Source organism: Engystomops pustulosus, chromosome 10 (genome assembly GCF_040894005.1).
Source record: "Engystomops pustulosus chromosome 10, aEngPut4.maternal, whole genome shotgun sequence".
Lineage (NCBI taxonomy): Eukaryota > Metazoa > Chordata > Amphibia > Anura > Leptodactylidae > Engystomops > Engystomops pustulosus.
In genome coordinates, this window is record NC_092420.1 from 7,789,489 (window position 1) to 7,811,594 (window position 22,106).

The 22,106-nt window shown below is 44.3% G+C and overlaps 1 protein-coding gene across 1 annotated transcript; it reads right to left on the minus strand.

Moving 5' to 3' along the window:
* Positions 1 to 259: 259 nt before the first annotated feature.
* TXNRD3 (thioredoxin reductase 3) lies at positions 260 to 15,871 on the minus strand. Its single transcript, XM_072128798.1, has 16 exons — positions 15,645 to 15,871; positions 12,915 to 12,975; positions 11,660 to 11,769; positions 11,057 to 11,164; positions 9,277 to 9,349; positions 8,565 to 8,684; positions 8,338 to 8,480; positions 7,781 to 7,896; positions 6,155 to 6,380; positions 5,801 to 5,893; positions 5,303 to 5,379; positions 5,056 to 5,212; positions 4,775 to 4,882; positions 4,181 to 4,276; positions 3,522 to 3,656; positions 260 to 1,566 (listed from the first exon to the last, which is right to left on the minus strand). Exons 1-16 carry the CDS (start codon positions 15,747 to 15,749, stop codon positions 1,504 to 1,506), a joined length of 1,791 nt encoding a protein of 596 aa, XP_071984899.1. The 5' UTR covers positions 15,750 to 15,871; the 3' UTR covers positions 260 to 1,503.
* Positions 15,872 to 22,106: the final 6,235 nt, after the last annotated feature.

The following is a 22,106-nucleotide window of genomic DNA, read 5'->3' on the forward strand; positions in this document are numbered from 1 at the left end:
GACCCGATGCCTGACACCCTCATCCTTTATCTGATATAACAGCCAGAGCTCCATATAGTGTGTAGTGACTCTAATACATTAAGGTCAGAATACTATATGCCCCGTGTGGAGTGAGCTTTTAGAGCCGAGATTACCCCTAAAATGTACAGAAAATGCCAGCGCTGTAAACCCACAATATATAGAATATTAACCAGATAGATAACACCGAACAGACACAAGCCACATTCATAGTGTGACCCTTTAAGAGGAGCCTTGGAGGTCAGATGTCTCATGTCTTTATTTAATCCATCATCATAGTGAATAACATTACTCAGGCAGAACTGTCTGTATCAAACAAAGAAACATGAACAGAAGTGTTTGCGTTCCGCTGGGACGACGGGTCGGGGGTCCTGAGGCCGACCTCCCTCACTGCAGAGTCATGGTACAGCGATTCATATGGATTAAGCTTTAAGTTCAGCTTTTCTCCTGGTTATGGTTCTGTCCATTTAAGACGGTATATCAGGTAACCCCACCTCACTCTTCTAGGCTTCGCCGACACCATCACTCCAAGGCTGCGGTCACACGTCCCGCTAGCATTGGGTTCATAATTCAACGCTAGGCCCTTGGCCCGACCACATTTGCATTTCCAGAGAACCGCATGTGATTGGTAACCAGACCTGGAGACCGCGGCCCAAAGAGGTTTAACACTAAACACTTTAAATTTGAATAAGCTATAGCTGCAGTCTAGGAAGAGGAGGAAATGAGGACATAACTCTGGCTAAAGGCTTGACATTAAAGGGGTTTTACAACTTTTTCACCTCTTCTGAAGGCCCCTCCTCAGGATATTGGACCGTAATTTATGATTTTGCGCAAACAGCAGTCGAGCCAAACTCTGATTTCCTAGCCATCACGAGACAATCAGGCGTGACCACTGAAGTCAGAAAATGGCTGGTCCTGCTGTTGCATGGTCATCACTTTCCATGCCAGACACCCAAGAGACCAAGATAATTACAGGAGTCAGTGGTTTTCCTGAAAGTCAGAAATCCCCTTTAAAGTTCAAATAAATATATAGACTGACGTTGTATAATAAAGACAGAAGGGTCTATGAAGGGATCAGATAAGGATGCAGAATGAATGAGGGAAGGGAAGATGGATGGAGAATGAGAAGGGGAAAGGGCTGACAAAAAATAAACTTAACATACAAAGACAAGATGCTGCTGCTGTGATCTGGACGCCGTCTGGTCATCCACCAGTGCTCTCCTCTAAGTGAGGTGACGAGCAGAGGCTTCATAATAAGCAATCGGGGGCCCGTGCTACTCCAGACAGATCCAGACCTCTCAGAAACCCTGCTGTTCCACCGTTCACCCCTGACATCTATCCGTAGGTCGACCACAGTGTTCATCCTACGCGTCTCAGCGATGACAACGACTGTGGACACCTCCATCACACGCGAGCCGCAAGGACCCACACTGGTCGTGCCATGGGAAGGTCAGTCAAGGGGACAGTTAACAGCAGGGCTTAACCTCAGCAACCCTTCTGGGTGATGTCTCCGCCAGATGATTTGGTGACGTCCAGGGTTGTAAATGTCTAAAGAAGGAAAAAAAAAAAATTAATGAAATAATTGAGGCCAAAAGTACAAAGATCAGCACTTTCCCGTAACAAGATACAAATCAGGAACTTTAGTGCCGGGCAGAAGGGAATAAAGAATTAGCCGCCCAGCTGGATAGTAAATGCAGAGATTGCCGATGTTTACGATGTACAGGTGGTTTCGCCTCAGTAGAGGAAGTGGAACAGGCGGCCATTTAAAGGAAAGCGGCGGCACTAATTATTTTATTTGACGATTTACACCATATGTTTCCATTAACCCCTTAACGCTCTGCGCCGTAGCTCTACGGCGCAGAGGTATAAGGGATGTATGAAGAGGGCTCACGGGCTGAGTCCTCTTCATACAGAGGTGGGGGTTTTTGCATTTTGCACAAAACCCCCACCGCTAATAACCGCGGTCGGTGCCTGCACCGATCGCGGCTATTAACCCCCTAAACGCCGCCAGCAAAGTCGCCGGCGGCGTTTAAAAGACGGCGGCGCGCGGGCGCCGCCATCTTTTTTTCGATCGCCACGCCCCCGAACGTCATCGGGGGGCGGCGATCGGTTGCCATGGTAGCCTCGTGTCTTCTTTTGACACGAGGCTATCTGGCAGCTGCATATTCGTTACAATGAGCCAGTGGCTCATTGTAATGAATGTGCTGCAAAAATGCCATATATTGCAATACTGTAGTATTGCAGTATATGGTAGCAGCGATCTGACCATCTAGGGTTAATGTACCCTAGATGGTCTAAAAGATAGTGAGAAAAAAAAGAAAAAAAAAAGTTTAAAAAATAAAAAAAATTAATAAAATATTAAAAGTTCAAATCACCCCCCTTTCCCTAGAACGGATATAAAACATAACAAACAGTAAAAATCACAAACATATTAGGTATCGCCGCGTTTCAAAATGCCCGATCTATCAAAATATAAAAACGGTTACGGGCGGCGGTGACCTCCGAGGCGGGAAATGGCGCCCAAATGTCCGAAATGCGACTTTTACACCTTTTTACATAACATAAAAAATGAAATAAAAAATGATCAAAATGTCGCACAGACCTCAAAATGGTAGCAATGAAAACGTCGCCTCATTTCGCAAAAAATGACCCATCACACATCTCCGTGCGCCAAAGTATGAAAAAGTTATTAGCGTCAGAAGATGGCAAAAAAATTTTTTTCTTTTTTGTACACATTCGTTTAATTTTTGAAAATGTATTAAAACACAATAAAACCTATATAAATTTGGTATCACCGCGATCGCACCGAACCAAAGAATAAAGTAGGCATGTTATTTGGAGCGAAGAGTGAAAGTCGTAAAAACTGAGCCCACAAGAACGTGACGCACGTGCGGTTTTTTTTCAATTTTTCCACATTTGGAATTTTTTTTCAGCTACGCAGTACACGGCATGTTAAAATAAATAACATTACGGGAAAGTAAAATTTGTTACGCACAAAATAAGCCCTCACACAGGTCTGTACACAGAAAAATGAAAAAGTTATGGATTTTTGAAGTTGGAGAGCGAGAAATGAGGCGAAAAACCCTCCGTCCTTAAGGGGTTAAGCAGCTTGGCGAGAGTTTTAGAGATGAGGAAAAGTGTGGAATAAAACAATTAGACATGAAACAAGTTTCTTTCTCTCAGAATGGGTCTTAAAGGGCTGCGACACCTCCAAACATAACATGAATGATCCCAGTCACCATCCTCTTGTATCAAATCTTGCCTCATCCACTAAATGCTAAGATGGTTGTCATCAAGATAGTGGGAGGGTTAAATAGATTCAGCCCAAAGATCGTGGACACCTCGTAGACAGATTTAAGGGTCTACACTTGTGGGTGTATTACGGATCAAAGAAGAGCACAGGTCGCCTCCAGATCCTTAACATATACAGGTTGTGTCTTTATGTTCATGCACCCAAGTATAGGGTAGCTGTATGAGTTAAGTCATAGCCTGGAGTAACTCACCTCTGCACAAGTTGGATGGATTCCAATGGTCTCATCCAGTTTCTCTTTGGTCAGACCACATTTCATTGCTGCCCCGAAACCCTGAGTGATCTCTCCTGCATTAGGCCCTAAAACATGGAACCCAACGACCCGGTCCTAAAATAAACACATATACAAGGGAGGTTATCACAATCTCAGGCTGTAAGCGCTTGTGTCACCTCCTCATCCTCATAGACTGTAAGCTCTTGTGTCACTCCCTCATCCTTATAGACTGTAAGCTCTTGTGTCACCCCCTCATCCTCATAGACTGTAAGCTCTTGTGTCACCCCCTCATCCTCTCCATACAGCTGCTGCCAACTCGTGACGTTACATTACGTCACACGTCAGTAAGGGTTACACTTACAGGTTACACTTTTAGCAATAAAGAAAACTTTCAAACCAGCCATACGTGTTTAAAAATGCATGAACCCATATGTGAATGAACTCTTAAACCTAGGAATGACCCCCATTGGCAATTAGACGGTTGCAGCAAGACTAAGATTAATCCACATGAAATGGAAAATCAAGAGTTGACAAACTCCTGTATGAGGACACACAAAAGGAAGCGGTGTGACAACAGCCCCCAGTGGTGTAAGACCTGCCCTTCCTTCTCCCAACTTCCTTACAGATACGACACTTACGTTATCAAGTTTGTTGCAGATGACTTTGGCGAAACAAGTATTGTTGTCACGCCCGGGGACGGTCCACTCCAGAGGCCAAAACAAAGTGTGGTAAACCTGGAGAGACCAGAACACAGTTATAGGTGGGAAAGAATGTCCAGAGTCAACTTAAAAAATTGGCTGTAACACCACAGGCGACTCGTGGTCAGATGTCGCAATGTTTCTGTATGTACAGATTTAAAAAAATAAAAAATAAATAAATAAATGGCCGATTTCAATCTTGATTGTATTTTGCACATTTATAGATATAATCTGCAATTATATGGGTGCCTCCTCATGTTGCATATAACATTGTGCAGATCACAAGCACGCCTTATTTCCGTGGCATAAACTTGCAGCGTAATATAGGAGCATTGTAGAGTATAGGATTTAAAACAATCCCATAAACACATTGCTGGAAAAAAAAAATAATAAAAAACATCTGCAGCAAATAAGTGAAAAGTCAATCCTTCCGACGGATCAACCAGACTTACTGAAAGGATAAATCTTGCATCCATTACGCAATGTTTGAAGGTAGCCTAAGATTATAACAAAAACTTGAGAGAACGGACTAACCTCTAGATTTTCCTCGCCAAAGACTTCGATGGCTTTTTCCTCTGAATATCCGCAGCAGCCGTACTCCATTGGAGTAAACACGGTTGTTGGTACATTGATGTAATCACACTGCAAGGCAGAAGATTTCCATTAAACCGAAATTTTATTACTTAAGTGACAAAAAAAAAAAAAAAACCCTTTCAAATTTGCCCCATATACATGCCCCCGGACAGCCATGTGAATGTACCCTAAGGCTTGTTCACAGTATTCTGGTTTCAATGCCTAGGACCAGGCTATTTTACCTTCACATTGGAGCCGTCATACAACCTCCTGGCCAGCAGCCGACCAGCTTGGATAGCCACTGGGGTCAGCTCCAACTTTCCATCGAGAATATCCCCAATGGCATAGACATAAGGCACATTGGTCTGCTCCTCATCGGTCACTGGTATCTTGCCGTTCCTAAAACACATAAAACGTATTTAGATTGAAAAACAAAATACATAAAAATATTTAAAAAGGTAAAAAAGGAAAAAAGTCATCAGATCTCACCTCTCATTGATCTTCACACCGATCTTCTCAAGACCAATATTTCTTGTGCAAGAATCTCTCCCAACTGCGATCAAAACCTGGAGGGGGAAAAAAAAATGTTTGATCCAAGTTTCAAGACATTAAACAATTTACTCTATTTAACAGAACGTACATTCTGCAGGGAAAAACTATGCATAAGAGGAGATGTAGCGCTCAACTCTTACACCTTTCCATGTTATATCCTAGCAAAGACCATTTCAGCCGGGCCAACCCCTGTGTCTATATGGTCCTCTCACATCAGTAGTTCTGACAGGAACAACGCATAGAGAAGAAGTGTCAGATTACTGAGGGTCTGACAGCCCTGGTAATCGAGAAATAAAAAAGTGTAGGCATTTTCTATTATTTTGGTAATATACAATAGTACACAACATTTCCTCAAATTTCCAAAACTGGTTCTCCGACAATGATCCCTGTACGCAGAATCTGTTAAGTGATCTCTAACCGTGTCCGGTTACTTACCGTATTGTATTCATCTTCGATGATGGTGTCATTTTCAGTAGACTTCGCGACCACTCTCAGCCTTCCCGGAGTCCCGGCTTCAAGCTGCTCCACCTATTGGGAAGAGCAAGTGTCTAATCCCTAGGCAAAATACTGTAAATGTAAAGCATTGCTTCCCCAAATCAATACTACACAGAAAGTGGCAAATACATACGGAGAGGCTCAGCCAGTAATCTGCACTTAAAGGGAACCTGTCAGAGAGTTAGGACATTAAACTATTGGTGTTGTAATGACCTAAAAATCGCCCTAACCTAAATCTTCCCTGTACATCTGACAGAGCGTCCTTCCAAATTGTACAAGATATTGATTCCTTACCAAAGTTGGTACAAACTTCTTAATAAACTTCACTCCGTGAGTCTCCATATAGGCTCCAGCTCTTTCTGCCATCTCTTGGTCAAAGCCACGTAGAAAAATAGAGCGAACCATAACGGTGACATCCAAACCTATCCCAGCAAGAAAGCCGGCACATTCCAGAGCCACGTAAGAAGCTCCAACCACAAGGGTCTTCCCGGGACAGTAGGACAATGAGAAAAGGTCATCGCTATAAAAAAGATAAAAGTACAGTAGGGTTATAGGAGGTCAGTAATGTATATGAGGTTTTAGTCCTGCGTGTAAAAACGGCTGTGAAAGGGTTAACCCTCACTCCATTTTCTATGTATTCCTGTAGTCTGTGTGCAGCAGCTATCAGGATTTTACAATGAAACAAGGAGGTTTCTGCTAATTAACATCCGTAATCCCGCTAATGAAATGTTGCAAACATTATTTGTATGTGCAGAGAAGGAACCGCAACAAGCGGCTTAGAAGGAGATTAACACACAAATCCGGAGGAATTCACTTGTGGACGGCGATCCGATGCCAAGATTCTGTCAAGTCTGGACGGCCGTACAGACCATTATGCTAAAGAGTAAGAACACCTGCTACATAACACGCAGGAAAGTCATTAGTGAAGTCATCAAATGCTGGGGACCCGATATGACCTGATCAGACCCAGGGGTGTTCAGGCATAGCTGTCCGCTTAATGGGGTCAGACAAAATCCACATCATTAACCCCGGTGATTGTAGTGTCGGGTGCAACAAGCACTTCATCCACTACTATGGGGCTGTGCAAACTCACTGTCCCTGCAACTCCATAGTAGTGAATGGAGGCCTAGCACATTATTCACACTCTCCCCATCGCTGGGGGTGGTGGGAATAACCTTCAGAAAGAATAGCACTCTCACCAAGCAGAATACCTTATTACCTATTCCAACCTAAAATAAAAGCATAAAATAGAAGAACAAGAGGGAATCAGGTGAGCCATCAGTGCCGTGTCCTTGGTACAGGGATATTCACATGACCGAGCCAAATCGTCAAATTTTCAGACAATTAGCATCCACATGGCAAAAACGTAGCACATGACCACTCAACATGTTCATGTGAACATGAGGACCCCAAGGAACATTTTCTTACGCTAGATGGATTTGGAGAAAACGGATCAGATGTTTCCTGCCTTCATGTAGTAAGAAGGTACTTGGCAGTAGTATAGAATATTTAATGAGAAATCCAATGCGTAGACAAGCAGGCGAGGATTTACAGGCAGCGAGGGGGGGCTGCTCCATGACTGTGCATGATGAAACCCTCTAGGGATTGCTAAACCCTTTAACTACAGACACTCCCTTACTATGTAACCCATGAGACAGATTTAATCCGACAAGTGTCAACAAATTACAAGTAAACCTTCCCTTTAACACATTGGATAAGCAAAAATATTCTGTGCACCTTTTATGGATCATTGGGTGGCTAGTTCTTCCTACTGCTGCCAGGTACTAACTATATACTGGATACAGATCCCTTTAAACACAGCAGCGAATTCAGTTTTAATAAGTCAAGATAACACATTTACTCCCCCCCCTACTTCATAAATTCACAAGCACGCCTTATACTTAGAATGACTGGACTTACCTGGTAATGCAATGTTCCTTATCACCCGGGATATTGAGATATCTGGGTCTTTCCCCTGTGGCGATTACAAATTTATCTGCCGTGAAGAAGCTCTCCTTCCCTCGTTTGTTTGTTGCCTATTAATCCAAAAGAGGAGAAAAATAAGTCGCCTCATGTTTCTCTATGTAATCTTAAGCTTCAATCAGAGCTGTAATCTAAGTCAGTCTATGGCAGTGATGGCGAACCTTATGTGCCCAAACTACAACCAAACCTCACTTGTTTATCTAAAAGCAAGATATGCTGTGAATTGTACATGCTCTGTACAGTGCTTTCAACCAGCATCCTGAGGACACCAATAGATTACTAAGAAGGAGGAAATTTGGATAATCATTGTAGCTTCTCTCCAGTGCCCCCAGATAAAGTATTGATGGGCCTGTAGAAAGAGCTCCAATCCGAGCACATTAAATGCCAGTGTTTTTACCAGGGATTATTGGTGAAATACATTAAGAAGTCGCTTTGGCGCTGTGATAGGTATAGCTACACTAGGACACAATTTCCTGCATAAAACATTTATTTACCTTGATCTTATGTGGTCCCACAAACTCTCCGTAGGCGTTCTCATAGCGGACGTTCTTGTCCCTCAGCGCTACTCTATAACCCCAATTCAAAGAGCCAATATAGTTCTGGATATTCTCCCTCATGGTCTCCCAATTGTGATTTACTGTAGAGTAAACATTGTGAATGTGAATATGGAGAAAGCGTTTACATTCAGAAGGTATGATGCCTCCATTGTCCTCCATCTTACCTTGTTCATCATATTCCCATCCAAACTTCCTGGAGTCTTTCAGTGCCTGCCCCAGGAGAGCGGCTTGGTGCATTAACTTCTTGGGAATACAACCAACATTGACACAAGTGCCGCCTAGCCCTGTAGAAAAGAAACCACAAGTTTTCCATGAAGATGACATCCAGTACTCGAGACACTTACTCCCTAGAAGCCGTCACTCCTTCCATATAAACTCTGCCTGCGGCAAAGAACTGCAATTATCTGCTGTTATCAGGGAGACGATCTCAGGAATCCACAGGGAGGGATCGATTGGTAAACTGCAGGACCGACTCATAATGGTTCTAACATTTATATCACTCACAGTTCAGCCTGGCTGCACATTGATGGGATAAACCATTAATATCACAATGGTAGACACTCAGCCGTTTAAAGTGGTGCTTACATTATTTACCTTGGTGCAACCATCAGCATGTAGATTTCTTAGTAATAGTGATGCAGGATATTGCAGCTATGAATGAAGGGAATTAAACAGAACTGCAATACCCTTTAATGCCACTGCCAAGCCAAGGGCTTGCAGAAAGATGTGCTGATGTAAAAAGGGGTTGAGGTGTTCAGCTGAGCGCCCCCCACAGGTTGATGGCAGTGAGCTCTGAGTATGGCCCCCCACTAGCACAGCTTTCAACCAATTTCACAGTGGATACCAGTGTTATGATGAAACAAAAAGCAGACTCACCCCAAGAAGTCCCTAGAGGTGTAGGGACAACATAATCCAACACCATGACTTTCTTCCCTAGAGATGCCGCTTCCTGGAATATAAAAATACAACAAATAAATTGCTTACACCCTTTAGTTTATCCAAAAAGTGAAAGGAAGAGTGGAGAGCTATAGGTATGCATGATACCAGGGAGGATACATACAGACATCCAGGACATAAGGGTTGCCTTTGATAACCCCATACCAATGATCTTGGCATGTCACCAATTTGACATGATGCCAGTTTTTACATCTTAACACCTTCTTATAATAATTACAATGTATCAGATCTAAACATTTTTTTTATAAATAATGCAAAAGGACACCGAAGCCTCTAAAGGAAAAAATTAAAAACTGCTACGGATCTTATTGCAAATCTGAGTTGTACCTGGATTGTGTAGTGCAGTGACGGCAAACCTTTTTGACACTACAACCAAATCCCACATATATTTTTCACAAAGTGCCAAAGCCACAATGTAAGCAGGAACTTATTACTCCCTGCTCTGTCACAGGTTTAAATTGTATAGGCACCTGAGGACACCAATACAGTAGAAAGAAGGAGAAGAAGTTTGGATCATCATTGTAGCTTCCTTCTAGGGTCCTGGGCTGCCTGTGATTGCAAGAGGTCTTGAGTCCTTTCTGGCGAACCCTGTCCTGGGGTGGTGGCAAGGGTGCCCATATAGGGGGCTCCGAGTGCCACCTCTGGCACCAGTGCCATAGGTTCGCCACCACTGGTGTAGTGGATCGAGCCACGTATAAAAAACACAGATGTTTAGCATTTGCTTTTCTATGGTGAAATCCCATTTTTGTGGTAACATGTGGATAAGGTTTTAAACCCCATTCACTTGTACTGTACTGTACTCAGCAGAGCAGAGAAAAGAGTCATACATGTGTTCTGCCAGTACAAGAAGACACTGTTCATAAAGATCACATGATAAACACACAGGAAAGCCAATATAGCCATAGGGCTCAACCACAGATGACTGATATGTGACCTGGGCTGACCTCTAAAGGACCACCAGAGTAAGATCATAATTTTTGTGACAGATCTTAAGATTGGAAGGAAATCCATCAGTAGAGAGGGAAACCCCTAAAATAATTTGTGTTAAGCATCACATGTGGATCTGGTCTTAGATACACTCGGCATAGCAAATCTTTGATGCTGTAGACTAACACCACATGATGACCCTTACAATGGGCAACTCTGTAAAATAAACACAGGGGGATCTTCACACTGCATGGAAATTACATGCGTGATTCTCAGCTATATTTTTGGCTCGAAACATCCGTTGCCTGTGAGGCCTTATTTAGTCATACCTGCAGGGATTGCTGAGTGGCATCAATGGTGCTGATCAGTTGGGGTTTAACAATTGGGAATCCTAACCTCATAAATGTAACAGGTCAAGTACACCCCCTTCCACTCCATTCATTCCTCTTTATGACTAGTGCAGCAGAGGTGCATACTCAATTTGTCACTCGATTCATCACATGCACATTTATTGTTATAGCATGACATGCTATTCTATATACCCAATCCCATGCTTGACTATCCAAGTTCTCATTAACTGCTAGCAGTTTGCAACTACAGATTTAGAACACTCCGAAAATAGCGCTCAAGTCAAACCAAGTATAGACCCTACAAAGGTTAATAGTGCGTACACCAACACCTGCTGTCATCACCTCTTCATCTACTGGCGGAAGTCACTGTAGGTGACTGGATAGGAGAAGGGGAGGAGGTGACATTCGACAAGTGACAATACCTTAGAGCACGCCAGCCCGCCTGAGCCGCCACCGATAACGATGAGGTCATAATCATAGGTGACAGCGTTATTATCCAGCAGCTGCTGCAGAGTCCCGTTCTGATGAGCCTGGAATCGAGAACCAACATCATTACAGAATCAGCACTTTCTATACATGTCATAAGCACATTGAGTGACATTATCAATAGGTAATAAAAGTGACACTTAACAATGAAGAAATGAGAATATTTGGAACAAACTGCTACACATTGGGGCTAATTTACTAGAGTCTGCAGATCGCATTTCCGTCGGACTTCCCAAAATTTTTACGCAACAGAAATCGCCTTTCCGTGCTCAGTCTGATTCAGACTGAGCGCGGGATTTAAGTGTCAAATCCAATGCACTTACATGCACCAGGAAGAAGAAGGTGAACTGAGCGGGGAAGCGACACATGCAGGATATCAGGCGCACGATCTTAGTGAATCACGGCACAGTGCATTGTCGTCAGACAATGCACTTTCGGGAACTCCGAGGGACCGGATAAGTAAATGTGCCCCAGTATATTTAATGCACTTTAAGAAAGTAATTTTAATTCTTTTCTTTGTTGTACACCTGGAAACTTACCTGTAAGGTTTTATCACAGCCACCGACATGAGTCTTGTACACAAAGACATTGGGGACCGTCTTCTGCCCGGTCATCTCATGTAGCACTTCCTGGATACTGCTGCCGTCATCTGCAACGGCAAAATAATCAGCAATCAATGACAGTACGGCAGCATCATCCCTGCTGATGAAAATAATGCTCCACAGTAACCCCTGCTCTGATACTACACCTTCTGTCCTGGACTGTGTGTATGTGTAAAATGTAGATATGGTTGGACCATTAAAGCTCTTAAACCTGCAAGCTCTTGTGTCACCCCCATTATCCTCAGACTGTAAGCTCTTGTGTCACCCCCTCATCCTCATAGACTGTAAGCTCTTGTGTCACCCCCTCATCCTCATAGACTGTAAGCTCTTGTGTCACCCCCTCATCCTCATAGACTGTAAGCTCTTGTGTCACCCCCTCATCCTCATAGACTGTAAGCTCTTGTGTCACCCCCTCATCCTCATAGACTGTAAGCTCTTGTGTCACCCCCTCATCCTCATAGACTGTAAGCTCTTGTGTCACCCCCATCTCCTCAGACTGTAAGCTCTTGTGTCACCCCCATCATCCTCAGGGTACATTCACACAGCGGTATGCCCGCCGTGTGCTGGAGAGGAGGAGGAGGCGGCCCCTCCTCCCTCCATAGAGAATAGCGGCGCACGGCCGCACACACGCCGAAAGATAGAGCATGCTCTATCTTTTTGCGGTGTGTGGCACCGTATCTGCGCCGCTATTGCCGTCTATGGTCCCCGCAGACGGCCATGTGAATGTGCCCTCAGACTGTAAGCTTTTGTGTCACCCCCTCATCCTCAGACTAAGATCTTGCGAGCAGGGCCCTCATGCCTATTCTTCCATACGACTGTTTTATTTGTATATATTCCCCAGAATCTGTAAAGCTATGGAATATGATGGCGTTCTATAAATAAAGATTATTATAGGGTTCAACAAGGAAGTGGGGCTTCTCCAAGCATTATGGATGGTGGGAGTGCTGCTCCCTGTAGAGTCTTTGGTCCAGGTAATGTGGAAAAGCACCTAGTCCTAGGGACAGCATAGGTCCTGCCCATAAGGAGTTAATGTGGTGCTCTCTTAGCCTGATGTCACAATAGACGATTATATAGCTCCGTGAGTCAGCAATTTCCAGAGAATGAGGCTTTCTCAAAACACATTAAACATTAACAGCTATAATGCAGGTAGAGGATAATTAAGCGGGACGTAATCATCTAATAATTCACTCACCGCACTGATCCAGCTCCAGTGCAAAATATTCCTTTCCCAGGGAGGTGAAGAGCGCTTTTACCTGGAGGAGGACACAACAAAAGATTAATAACCTGACAAATACAGATAACAGATACATAGATTGCACTGCAGATATCAGTACAACAGGATTGTTACAATGTATCAACGCAGGTAAATGTACCAGAGGCCAGACCATTAGTTGGACTGAATACTCTGTAGAAAACCCTCAGCTGTGAGAAGTTTTCAGCTACTAAAAAAAAAGCAAGGTGTGACGTACCGGACCCCTTATAGGGACTTCTACCACCAGGATCAATGATTGTAAACCAAGAACACTTACTGTATATACTCATGTATACATTATATATATTCATCAGACAAGGATATTCTGATATACTGGTAGGAAGCAGAAATCTTCAAAATAGCAGCAAACTAAAAATTGTAATAGAAATTTGCAGGAACAGGGACACTTACAGGCAGCACATCCCGACATTGCGTACTGTTATATAGTCAATCTAGAGATCAGTCACAAGAGACTCACAATTTACCTCCAGCTAAAACAGATGGTGTATGTCACCTGGAGAGTAAACCGTCCGTACAGCATTTCCCTGTCCATGATTTACATATGACAAAGTTACTGGAAAATTAGGAATTCACAGGAGGAAATAAGCTACAAAGGAAAGATCATTACACAGCTCAGACAGAATCCTTATAAGTCACCTAAATAAATTACATTACTCATCCTGAGTTAAATCCTGTATTATACTCCAGAGCTGCACTCACTATTCTGCTGCTGGTGCAGTCACTGTGTACATACATGACATTACTTATCCTGTACTGATCCTGAGTTACATCCTGTATTATACCCCAGAGCTGCACTCACTATTCTGCTGCTGGTGCAGTCACTGTGTACATACATGACATTACTTATCCTGTACTGATCCTGAGTTACATCCTGTATTATACTCCAGAGCTGCACTCACTATTCTGCTGCTGGTGCAGTCACTGTGTACATACATGACATTACTTATCCTGTACTGATCCTGAGTTACATTCTGTATTATAACCCAGAGCTGCACTCACTATTCTGCTGCTGGTGCAGTCACTGTGTACATACATGACATTACTTATCCTGTACTGATCCTGAGTTACATCCTGTATTATTCTCCAGAGCTGCACTCACTATTCTGCTGCTGGTGCAGTCACTGTGTACATACATGACATTACTTATCCTGTACTCATCCTGAGTTACATCCTGTATTATACTCCAGAGCTGCACTCACTATTCTGCTGGTTCAGTCACTGTGTACATGACCACATACAACAACTGACAGTATGTACAGGATAAGATTACACACGGCTTCTCTGGCATTCAATAGAGAGGTCTTCAGATATATGTTTCACTCTGTAGGACATCAGTTAAATGAGAACATTTGTGTTTACATGTAAAATTAAATGTTTCTAGAACCATTTCTTCTACTTAATACTATTTCTAATCTGACACATTTTATCTGCTTTGACGTAACAATAAGAACAGGATATTAGTGGGTGAGGTGTTTAGCTCATAGAGGACTGGCTAAACTGGATGCAATGGTAACGAGACCTGCAGCTGTGAGAAATACTGCATCTTTCCTTCAGGTCTCTTGTCCACAAGCAAGTTTAAAGCATCAAACTCACAGCAAACTCGCCTTGTGTGCTTGCCGGACCCTCTGGCAGAAAACCTTGCCTTATCTTGCTAAAGATAAACTACTAACAGAATCATCCTGATAAACCAGGGACATTACTCATAGATCCAGGCAACGGGTCTGGGGTATTTTATATTTGTTATCTATGGCCTCCTTCCTTCCAAAATCAACTTTAATAATTATGCTAATGAGTCTCCCTGCCTGATCTAATCTCACACTGTTGGATGGTAGTCTGACAACTCCCCTCATCCACAACCATTTCATTCCAAAATCTTGTGTCGACTAACCCAACCCTCCGACTCTTCTTAGCAGTGGTGAACATGACAACCCTGCGGTCACTGACAACCCCAGCAACCCTCCACTTCTTTGGGGTAGCTGCTCTGACAACTATTATACCCGTCGCTTGCCTTATTTGCGATGGCCACCCCGACAACCCCAATGACTCCTCCTCTGTGAGAACTCTACTGCCCCCCTACAAACGTCTTTGCGGCGGGCGCTCCGACAACCCCGAGGCCCCCCAGTTCTGTGCGGCGGGCGCTCCGACAACCCCGAGGCCCCCCAGTTCTGTGCGGCGGGCGCTCCGACAACCCCGAGGCCCCCCAGTTCTGTGCGGCGGGCGCTCCGACAACCCCGAGGCCCCCCAGTTCTGTGCGGCGGGCGCTCCGACAACCCCGAGGCCCCCCAGTTCTGTGCGGCGGGCGCTCCGACAACCCCGAGGCCCCCCAGTTCTGTGCGGCGGGCGCTCCGACAACCCCGAGGCCCCCCAGTTCTGTGCGGCGGGCGCTCCGACAACCCCGAGGCCCCCCAGTTCTGTGCGGCGGGCGCTCCGACAACCCCGAGGCCCCCCAGTTCTGTGCTGTATTAGCAGTGACAACCCCAAGGCCCCCCAGTTCTCTGCTGTATTAGCGGTGACAACCATAACTCTCTGTCTGTGCTGCTCGGGGCCTCCATGTCCCTATTCTGACATCCAAGACTCGTTTTGCTGCGGCGCTGACAGGTTTCTGTGATTACTTTCTCTATCTCCATGTATACAGCGGCCTCTCCTCACCTTGTCGCAGTAGGGGCAGTAGCTCTTGCTGAAGACCACCACCGGGTTGTTCTCCAGCAGATCCTGCACCCGGCTCTTCAGAGCTTCCCGGCCGGTCGGCGGCATGGTGACTGCTGATCGTTCTGAACCTTCCCGCACACCGTCCTTCTATGTCGCTGCAATGTCTTCCCGCCCGGCAACCTCCTGACGTGACGTCACCGCCCCGCCCACTCCGGGCCACGTGAGCGCGCGCGGGAAGCGTCGAGTAATGATGAACAGGCAGAAGCCGGGTCACGTGACGAGGCAGTGCCCGTGCTGAGGCGGGAGCTGAGGTAATGGCTGAGGTACAAGGAACATTCCTAAGTATAAAACACACGTATTTACTGAAATAAATTTTAGACCTTTTTTTTTTTTTTAATGTAGCTAGTAACCGAAATGACCAACATTTTTACTCTGTTACTCAGCTGTCTTGGACTCCTGCATACCTCAGCCTGTCACATAACTAATTATTGAGGTAAAATCAGAACCCGTATTATAGCCACTCCTGATGTACTGGTGGAGAGTCCTCACACTGCTGTGCTCTGTGCAGCAAGTGTTATATATTGTCCCAGAGAGATGTGTAATCAGACCTTTGTGTATGTTGTTAGTAGCAGCAGGACTGTGATATATGGATTTATATTCCAGGATTGGAGCTCCGACAAGTGCATATTCTCACACTGCTGTGCTCTGTGCTTTGAGGTTGTGTTCTCACGGGGCATTTACATTGTGTTTTGTATTGAAATACAACCGATGAGAAGAGGAGATTTGCCTAAACCCATTGCTGTTAACATGTGTGTTTACAAAATGCAATGTTAACTTTACGGTAACATATGGTAACATAACTCTTTGTAAACACAGATTTTAACAGCAATATAATTAGGCAAGTCTCCTCTCCTCGGCTGTTGAATTGCATTTTGAAACACATTGGGGCAGATTTACTTACCCGGTCCTGTCGCGATCTAGCGGCGCGTTCTCAGTCGAGGATTCAGGTCTTCCGGCGATTCACTAAGGTAGTGCGCCCAATGTCCACCAGGTGTCGCTGCTGCGCTGAAGTCCGCCGGAGTTCACTGTCCTATCCTTGGTAAAGGTAGGCGCGTGTCAAGTGACACATTTTTTTAAAAAAAATTCTGCGTTTTTTCCGAATCCGTTGGGTTTTCTGAGAAACTGCTGAAGTATTTAACCAGAAGCAGAAACACCTGTGATAGGGGGCTAGGAGGTAAACCAAAGCACCCCAAAACAGCAGCATAAGTATTTAAAGGGAACCTGTCACCAAGGACCTCATTTTCAGGTTGCAGAAGATTATTACACGTGCAGTGCAAATCTACCTTTCTGCTTTTTCTCTGCATTTCCATTACTATATAATTGTGTGTTATAACTTACCTTGCTCCCTGACAAAATCCTGGGGTAGTCACAGGGGCTGGGCTTTGGTTTAGATGCATTTAAAATAAAAACCATGTGACTTGTCTGTTACTCATTCCTCAGAGCTTGGCCCGCACCTTTGTGCTCCTGTACAGCTCATCCTCCTGCTCCTTCTCAGAGGTCCCAGCCTGGTCAGCCTGACATCAGTGGGGGAGGGAGGAGCTGTACAGGAGCACAAAGATGGAGGCAGCTTGCCGCTCAGACAAGTCACATGTTGTTTAGTGAAATGCATCCAAACCAAAGCCCAACCCCTGTGACTACCCCAGGATTTTGTCAGGATGCAAGAGTAAGTTATAACACACAATTATATAGTAATGCAAATGCATAGAAAAGGCAGAGAGGCAGCTGTGCACTGCAGGTGTCATGGGCTTTTACAATCTGTCTTTAGTGAAAATGAGGTCCCTGGTGACAGGTTCCCTTTAACCAGAAGCTGACGCTTTTACCCAAATTTTCCCACACTGCATCGTACAGAATCCACATTCCTGGTGTCCGTATAGGACTCATGTGTCCATGTATCAGACTACAACAAGAAAGTCGTCCAGAGACAAATAAGTGACAACAAAGTGTGTTGAGAGTTGCTTACTGTGCCCAAATGTGGCTCAATCTGGTTCTGAAGAGCCGCAATGTGCCAGTTCAGCGCCACGGCGTGTCCACACAGACACCACACCCATGCATGTTGGCTCAATTTGCTCACTAAGGGCCATATAGTACCATAGTTGTTACATAGAAAGGAAAATGATGTCCATATAATATGCACTTGGGTCATATAATAAAGCAGTGACTGTGCCCTAGTAATGTGTACAATATGCAAGACGAATAGTGCCCTCTGCTGGTTGTACCAAGCTTATCCACAGCATGAGGGCAGAGCTCCAACAATCACAAGAATGGGGCGGGGTCCCACTGCACACTGCTGCTCCATTGTGTATGACTGTTAGTAGCAGCAGGACTGTGAAATATTTATTTATAGACCACGATTTTAGCTTCTCCAAGAGTCCTCACCTACTCCACAACCCCTTCCCTTTCTGAGACGCTGCAGTATTTTTCTACCAAAAACCACTCCAGCTTTTACTTGAGGAGCGACTGTACTGCAGCTCCGCACAGAGAGCTAAAAGGGTTGAGGGCTTGGAGAGATTTGTAATCAGACCGTTGTGTAGTAGAAGCAGAACTGTAATAGATGGATTATAGTTTTGGTTGTGCCCTCACATTGATGTGCTCTAAGTTGTGTGCATCACAATAGTACACATCCCCTCATCTCAGTTCTAAGTGATTGCTGTGTCATTTAATTAGATGTCTTCTATAAAGAAGGGGAAGGTCAGTGAAACAAATCAATTCATAGAGCACAGCAGTGTGAGGACACACCCTCATTACATTCCTGGAATGTAAATCCATATATCATAGTCCTGCTCCTACTAACAACAAACACAAAGGTCTGACTACACATCTCTCCAGGAACAATACCTAGAACTGGCTGCAGAGAGCACAGAGCACAGCAGTGTGAGGACCCACCCCCAGTACAATCCTGGAATGTAAATCCATATATCACAATCCTGCGCCTACTAACAACATACACAAAGGTCTGACTACACATGTCTCCAGGAATAATACCTTACACTGGCTGCAGAGAACGCAGAGCACAGCAGTGTGAGGACACGCCCTGAGTACATTCCAAGAATGTTAATCCATATATCACAGTCCTGCTCCTACTAACAATAAACACAAAGGTTTGATTACACATATCTCAATAGACAATACATAACATTGGCTGCAGAGAGCACAGAGCACAGCAGTGTGAGGTCTGATTACACATCTCTCCAGGAACAATACATAACACAGGCTGCAGAGAGCACAGAGCACAGCAGTGTGAGGACACGCCCTCAGTACATTCCTGGAATGTAAATCCATACATCACAGTCCTGCTCCTACTAACAATAAACACAAAGGTTTGATTACACATCTCTCCAGGAACAATACCTAGAACTGGCTGCAGAGAGCACAGAGCACAGCAGTGTGATGACAAACCCTAATGCCTCAATCTTGGAATATAAATCCATATTTCACTGTTCTGCTGCTAATAACAACATAGACAAAGGTCTGATTACACATCTCTCAAGGAACAATACCTGACACTTGTTGAAGTCTACATGTCGCTAATACTGACAGGTTCCCTATAAGAAATAACACTTTTATGGGCTGAGGTGATAATAACGAGCACAAAACCCTATTTTTCAATATTTTACCCTTTATGCCCCAGTTGTATATAATGTTGGAACTCAGTGTAGTTTTTGTAGGGAACCCAGTAATCATCCCCTAATCTCCCCAAAATCACTTTGTCCGCGGTACACACCGCCTCTATTCTCCCGCTATTTACTTTCCATAACTCGCTTACAATAATGTAACATGTTAATAAAAACAAGTCTAAATATTTTAATTATTAAAGTGTAAGCCTTCTGTGTTGCCATAGAAACTGCAACATTTCTAAGTGTTTGATCTCTCAGGGGATGGAAGTGTTTGCAGATATTAGGATCAACAAGCGGCGTTCCTCTTTACATCCTGGACCATATGATGCTGCTGGATGGCGGAATAGTAAATAAGCCATTGGGTCAGAATGTAAAGGGCGCGTGATCCACCTCGCAGTGCGCTGTGCCGGATGCTCATGTCACCCCTGATAATTTCAATATCCGGCAGCAACATTATGTATTTTAATAATCCTAAAAGCAAGAAAAAACATTACATATTGTCATACATACAGTCCTGGGATGGAGAGTGATGCCTCCCCCTAGTGGACACACAAAATAACTACAGAGCATCATATCTAGATCTGTACTGTGCACTAGTAGTCAGTTATTCCTTCCGACCCATCCATACACATCCACAGAGAGACTCAGTGGATACAAGGGGTGCATTGATAATATTAACTTATTCCTTAATTACATAATAGCAGATGCTGATTGGTGGGGGTCCCATATCAAGAGAATGGGGGTCCCTGGTCCCTCCAAATAATTGGAGCATCTCACTAACATGATAATATCCGGGACAGTCTTATACAAAATCTAGTGTCTCCACAAAGGGTAAATTCATTTGGGGGCACAAAATAACCCTAGATGGGAACAAGTTACCCAAAAATTCACAAGATCTCTTTCTACTGTTGGTGAACAGAGAGACATTTTTTCCGCTACCAGAGACATTGTAAATGTAATCAATGCCTGGTTCCACTGCCAGGCCCCCAAACTATCCCTCAGTCATAGATGGCTTGAATCAGAGGTATCTCTCATCAATGTATTTAGTAGTGGACCCAATAATAATGAGGGAATTGCCCATAATACCAAAATAAACTTCCTCCATAGAGTAAGAAACTTCAAATCTGGGTTTAAAGAGGTGTTCCCATTTCAGCAAATAAATTTTATTTTTTTTAGTTTTTATGCTAAAAAGTTATACAATTTTTCAATGTACGTTCTGTATCAGTGCCTCACGGTTTTCTAGATCTCTGCTTGCTGTCATTCTATAGAAAGCTTTTTATGTTCCCCACCAGTGGACAGAAATCTGACCATACTGGTTCACAGCTTGTTATATCGCAGTGAGTGATCAGAGCTGTGTGTTATAATGACCAGTGCGTCATGTGACCAGGGTCAGATTTATGTCCCCTGGTAGTGAACAATTAAGCTTCCTATAGAATGACAGCAAGCAGAGATCTAGAAAACTGCGAGGAATTGATACAGAAAGTATATAGGAAAATTGTATAACTTTTGATAATACAAACAATTGCCACCCTATTATTCCAGTGTATCATATCTGACACATCTTGATACAGAACTCAGAATTTCGTGTTTAGACATTTAAAGGGGTTGTACCAACTTTACAAGTTATACCCTACAAGATAGGGGGCAACAAATTGATCAATGGTGATAGTACTGATCAGCTTGTTATACCCTAGGGCAGTGATTTTCGACCTGTGTGCCGACACATGGTTGAGTGTGCCGCGGGGAAAGTTCCCCGAACTATGGTGCCCCTGTGTAGCGCTGCCGCCGCGCCCCCGTGTTTCGGCCCCCATACTTACCTACAAGCCCCGCGTCGGCGATCCGCCCATCTTCTGTAGCTCCTGCACCGCGCGGCCCATGTCACGTGACATGGGTCGGTGCAGGAGCTACAGAAGATGGGCGGATCGCCATTAGGAGTGAAGGTCTGCGGAAGAAGACATCAAGGGTAAGTATATAAGGTAATTATTTGTATAGGGAAGGCAGCTAGGGTCTTTTTTTTATTAGTAAAGGGAGGCTGTAGCTTTTTATTAGTAAAGGCGAGGCCTCTAGGGCCTTTTAATTAGTAAAGGGAGGCCTCTAGGGCCTTTTAATTAGTAAAGGGAGGCCGCTAGGGCCTTTTAATTAGTAAAGGGGGGCCTCTAGGGCCTTTTAATTAGTAAAGGGAGGCCGCTAGGGCCTTTTAATTAGTAAAGGGGGGCCTCTAGGGCCTTTTAATTAGTAAAGGGAGGCCTCTAGGGCCTTTTAATTAGTAAAAGGAGGCCGCTAGGGTCTTTTAATCAGTAAAGGGAGGCCGCTAGGGTCTTTTAATCAGTAAAGGGAGGCCGCTAGGGGCTCTTAATTAGTAAAGGGAGGCCGCTAGGGGCTCTTAATTAGTAAAGGGAGGCCGCTAGAAGGAGCTCAGGAGATTACTACACTCTGTATATACGCCACCACTAGGAGGAGCTCAGGAGATTACTACATACTGTATCCACCACTAGGAGGAGCTCAAGAGATTACTACCTACTGTATATACAGCCACCACTAGGAGGAGCTCAGGAGATTACTACATACTGTATATACAGCCACCACTAGGGGGAGCTCAGGAGATTACTACATACTGTATATACACCACCACTAGGGGAAGCTCAGGAGATTACTACATACTGTATATACAGCCACCACTAGGAGGAGCTCAGGAGATTACTATATACTGTATATACAGCCACCGCTAGGAGGAGCTCAGGAGATTACTATATACTGTATATACAGCCACTCCTAGGAGGAGCTCAGG

What these genes read in the sequence shown, in the direction of transcription:
- TXNRD3 (XM_072128798.1), bottom strand. Translation starts at nt 15,749, where the DNA reads ATGCCGCCGACCGGCCGGGAAGCTCTGAAGAGCCGGGTGCAGGATCTG. An exon ending in ACTGGAGCTGGATCAGTGCG is followed by an intron (nt 11,770 to 12,914) that starts GTGAGTGAATTA and finishes TTGCCGTTGCAG; the next exon opens with ATGACGGCAGCAGTATCCAG. An exon ending in TCCATCCAACTTGTGCAGAG is followed by an intron (nt 1,567 to 3,521) that starts GTGAGTTACTCC and finishes TTCCTTCTTTAG; the next exon opens with ACATTTACAACCCTGGACGT.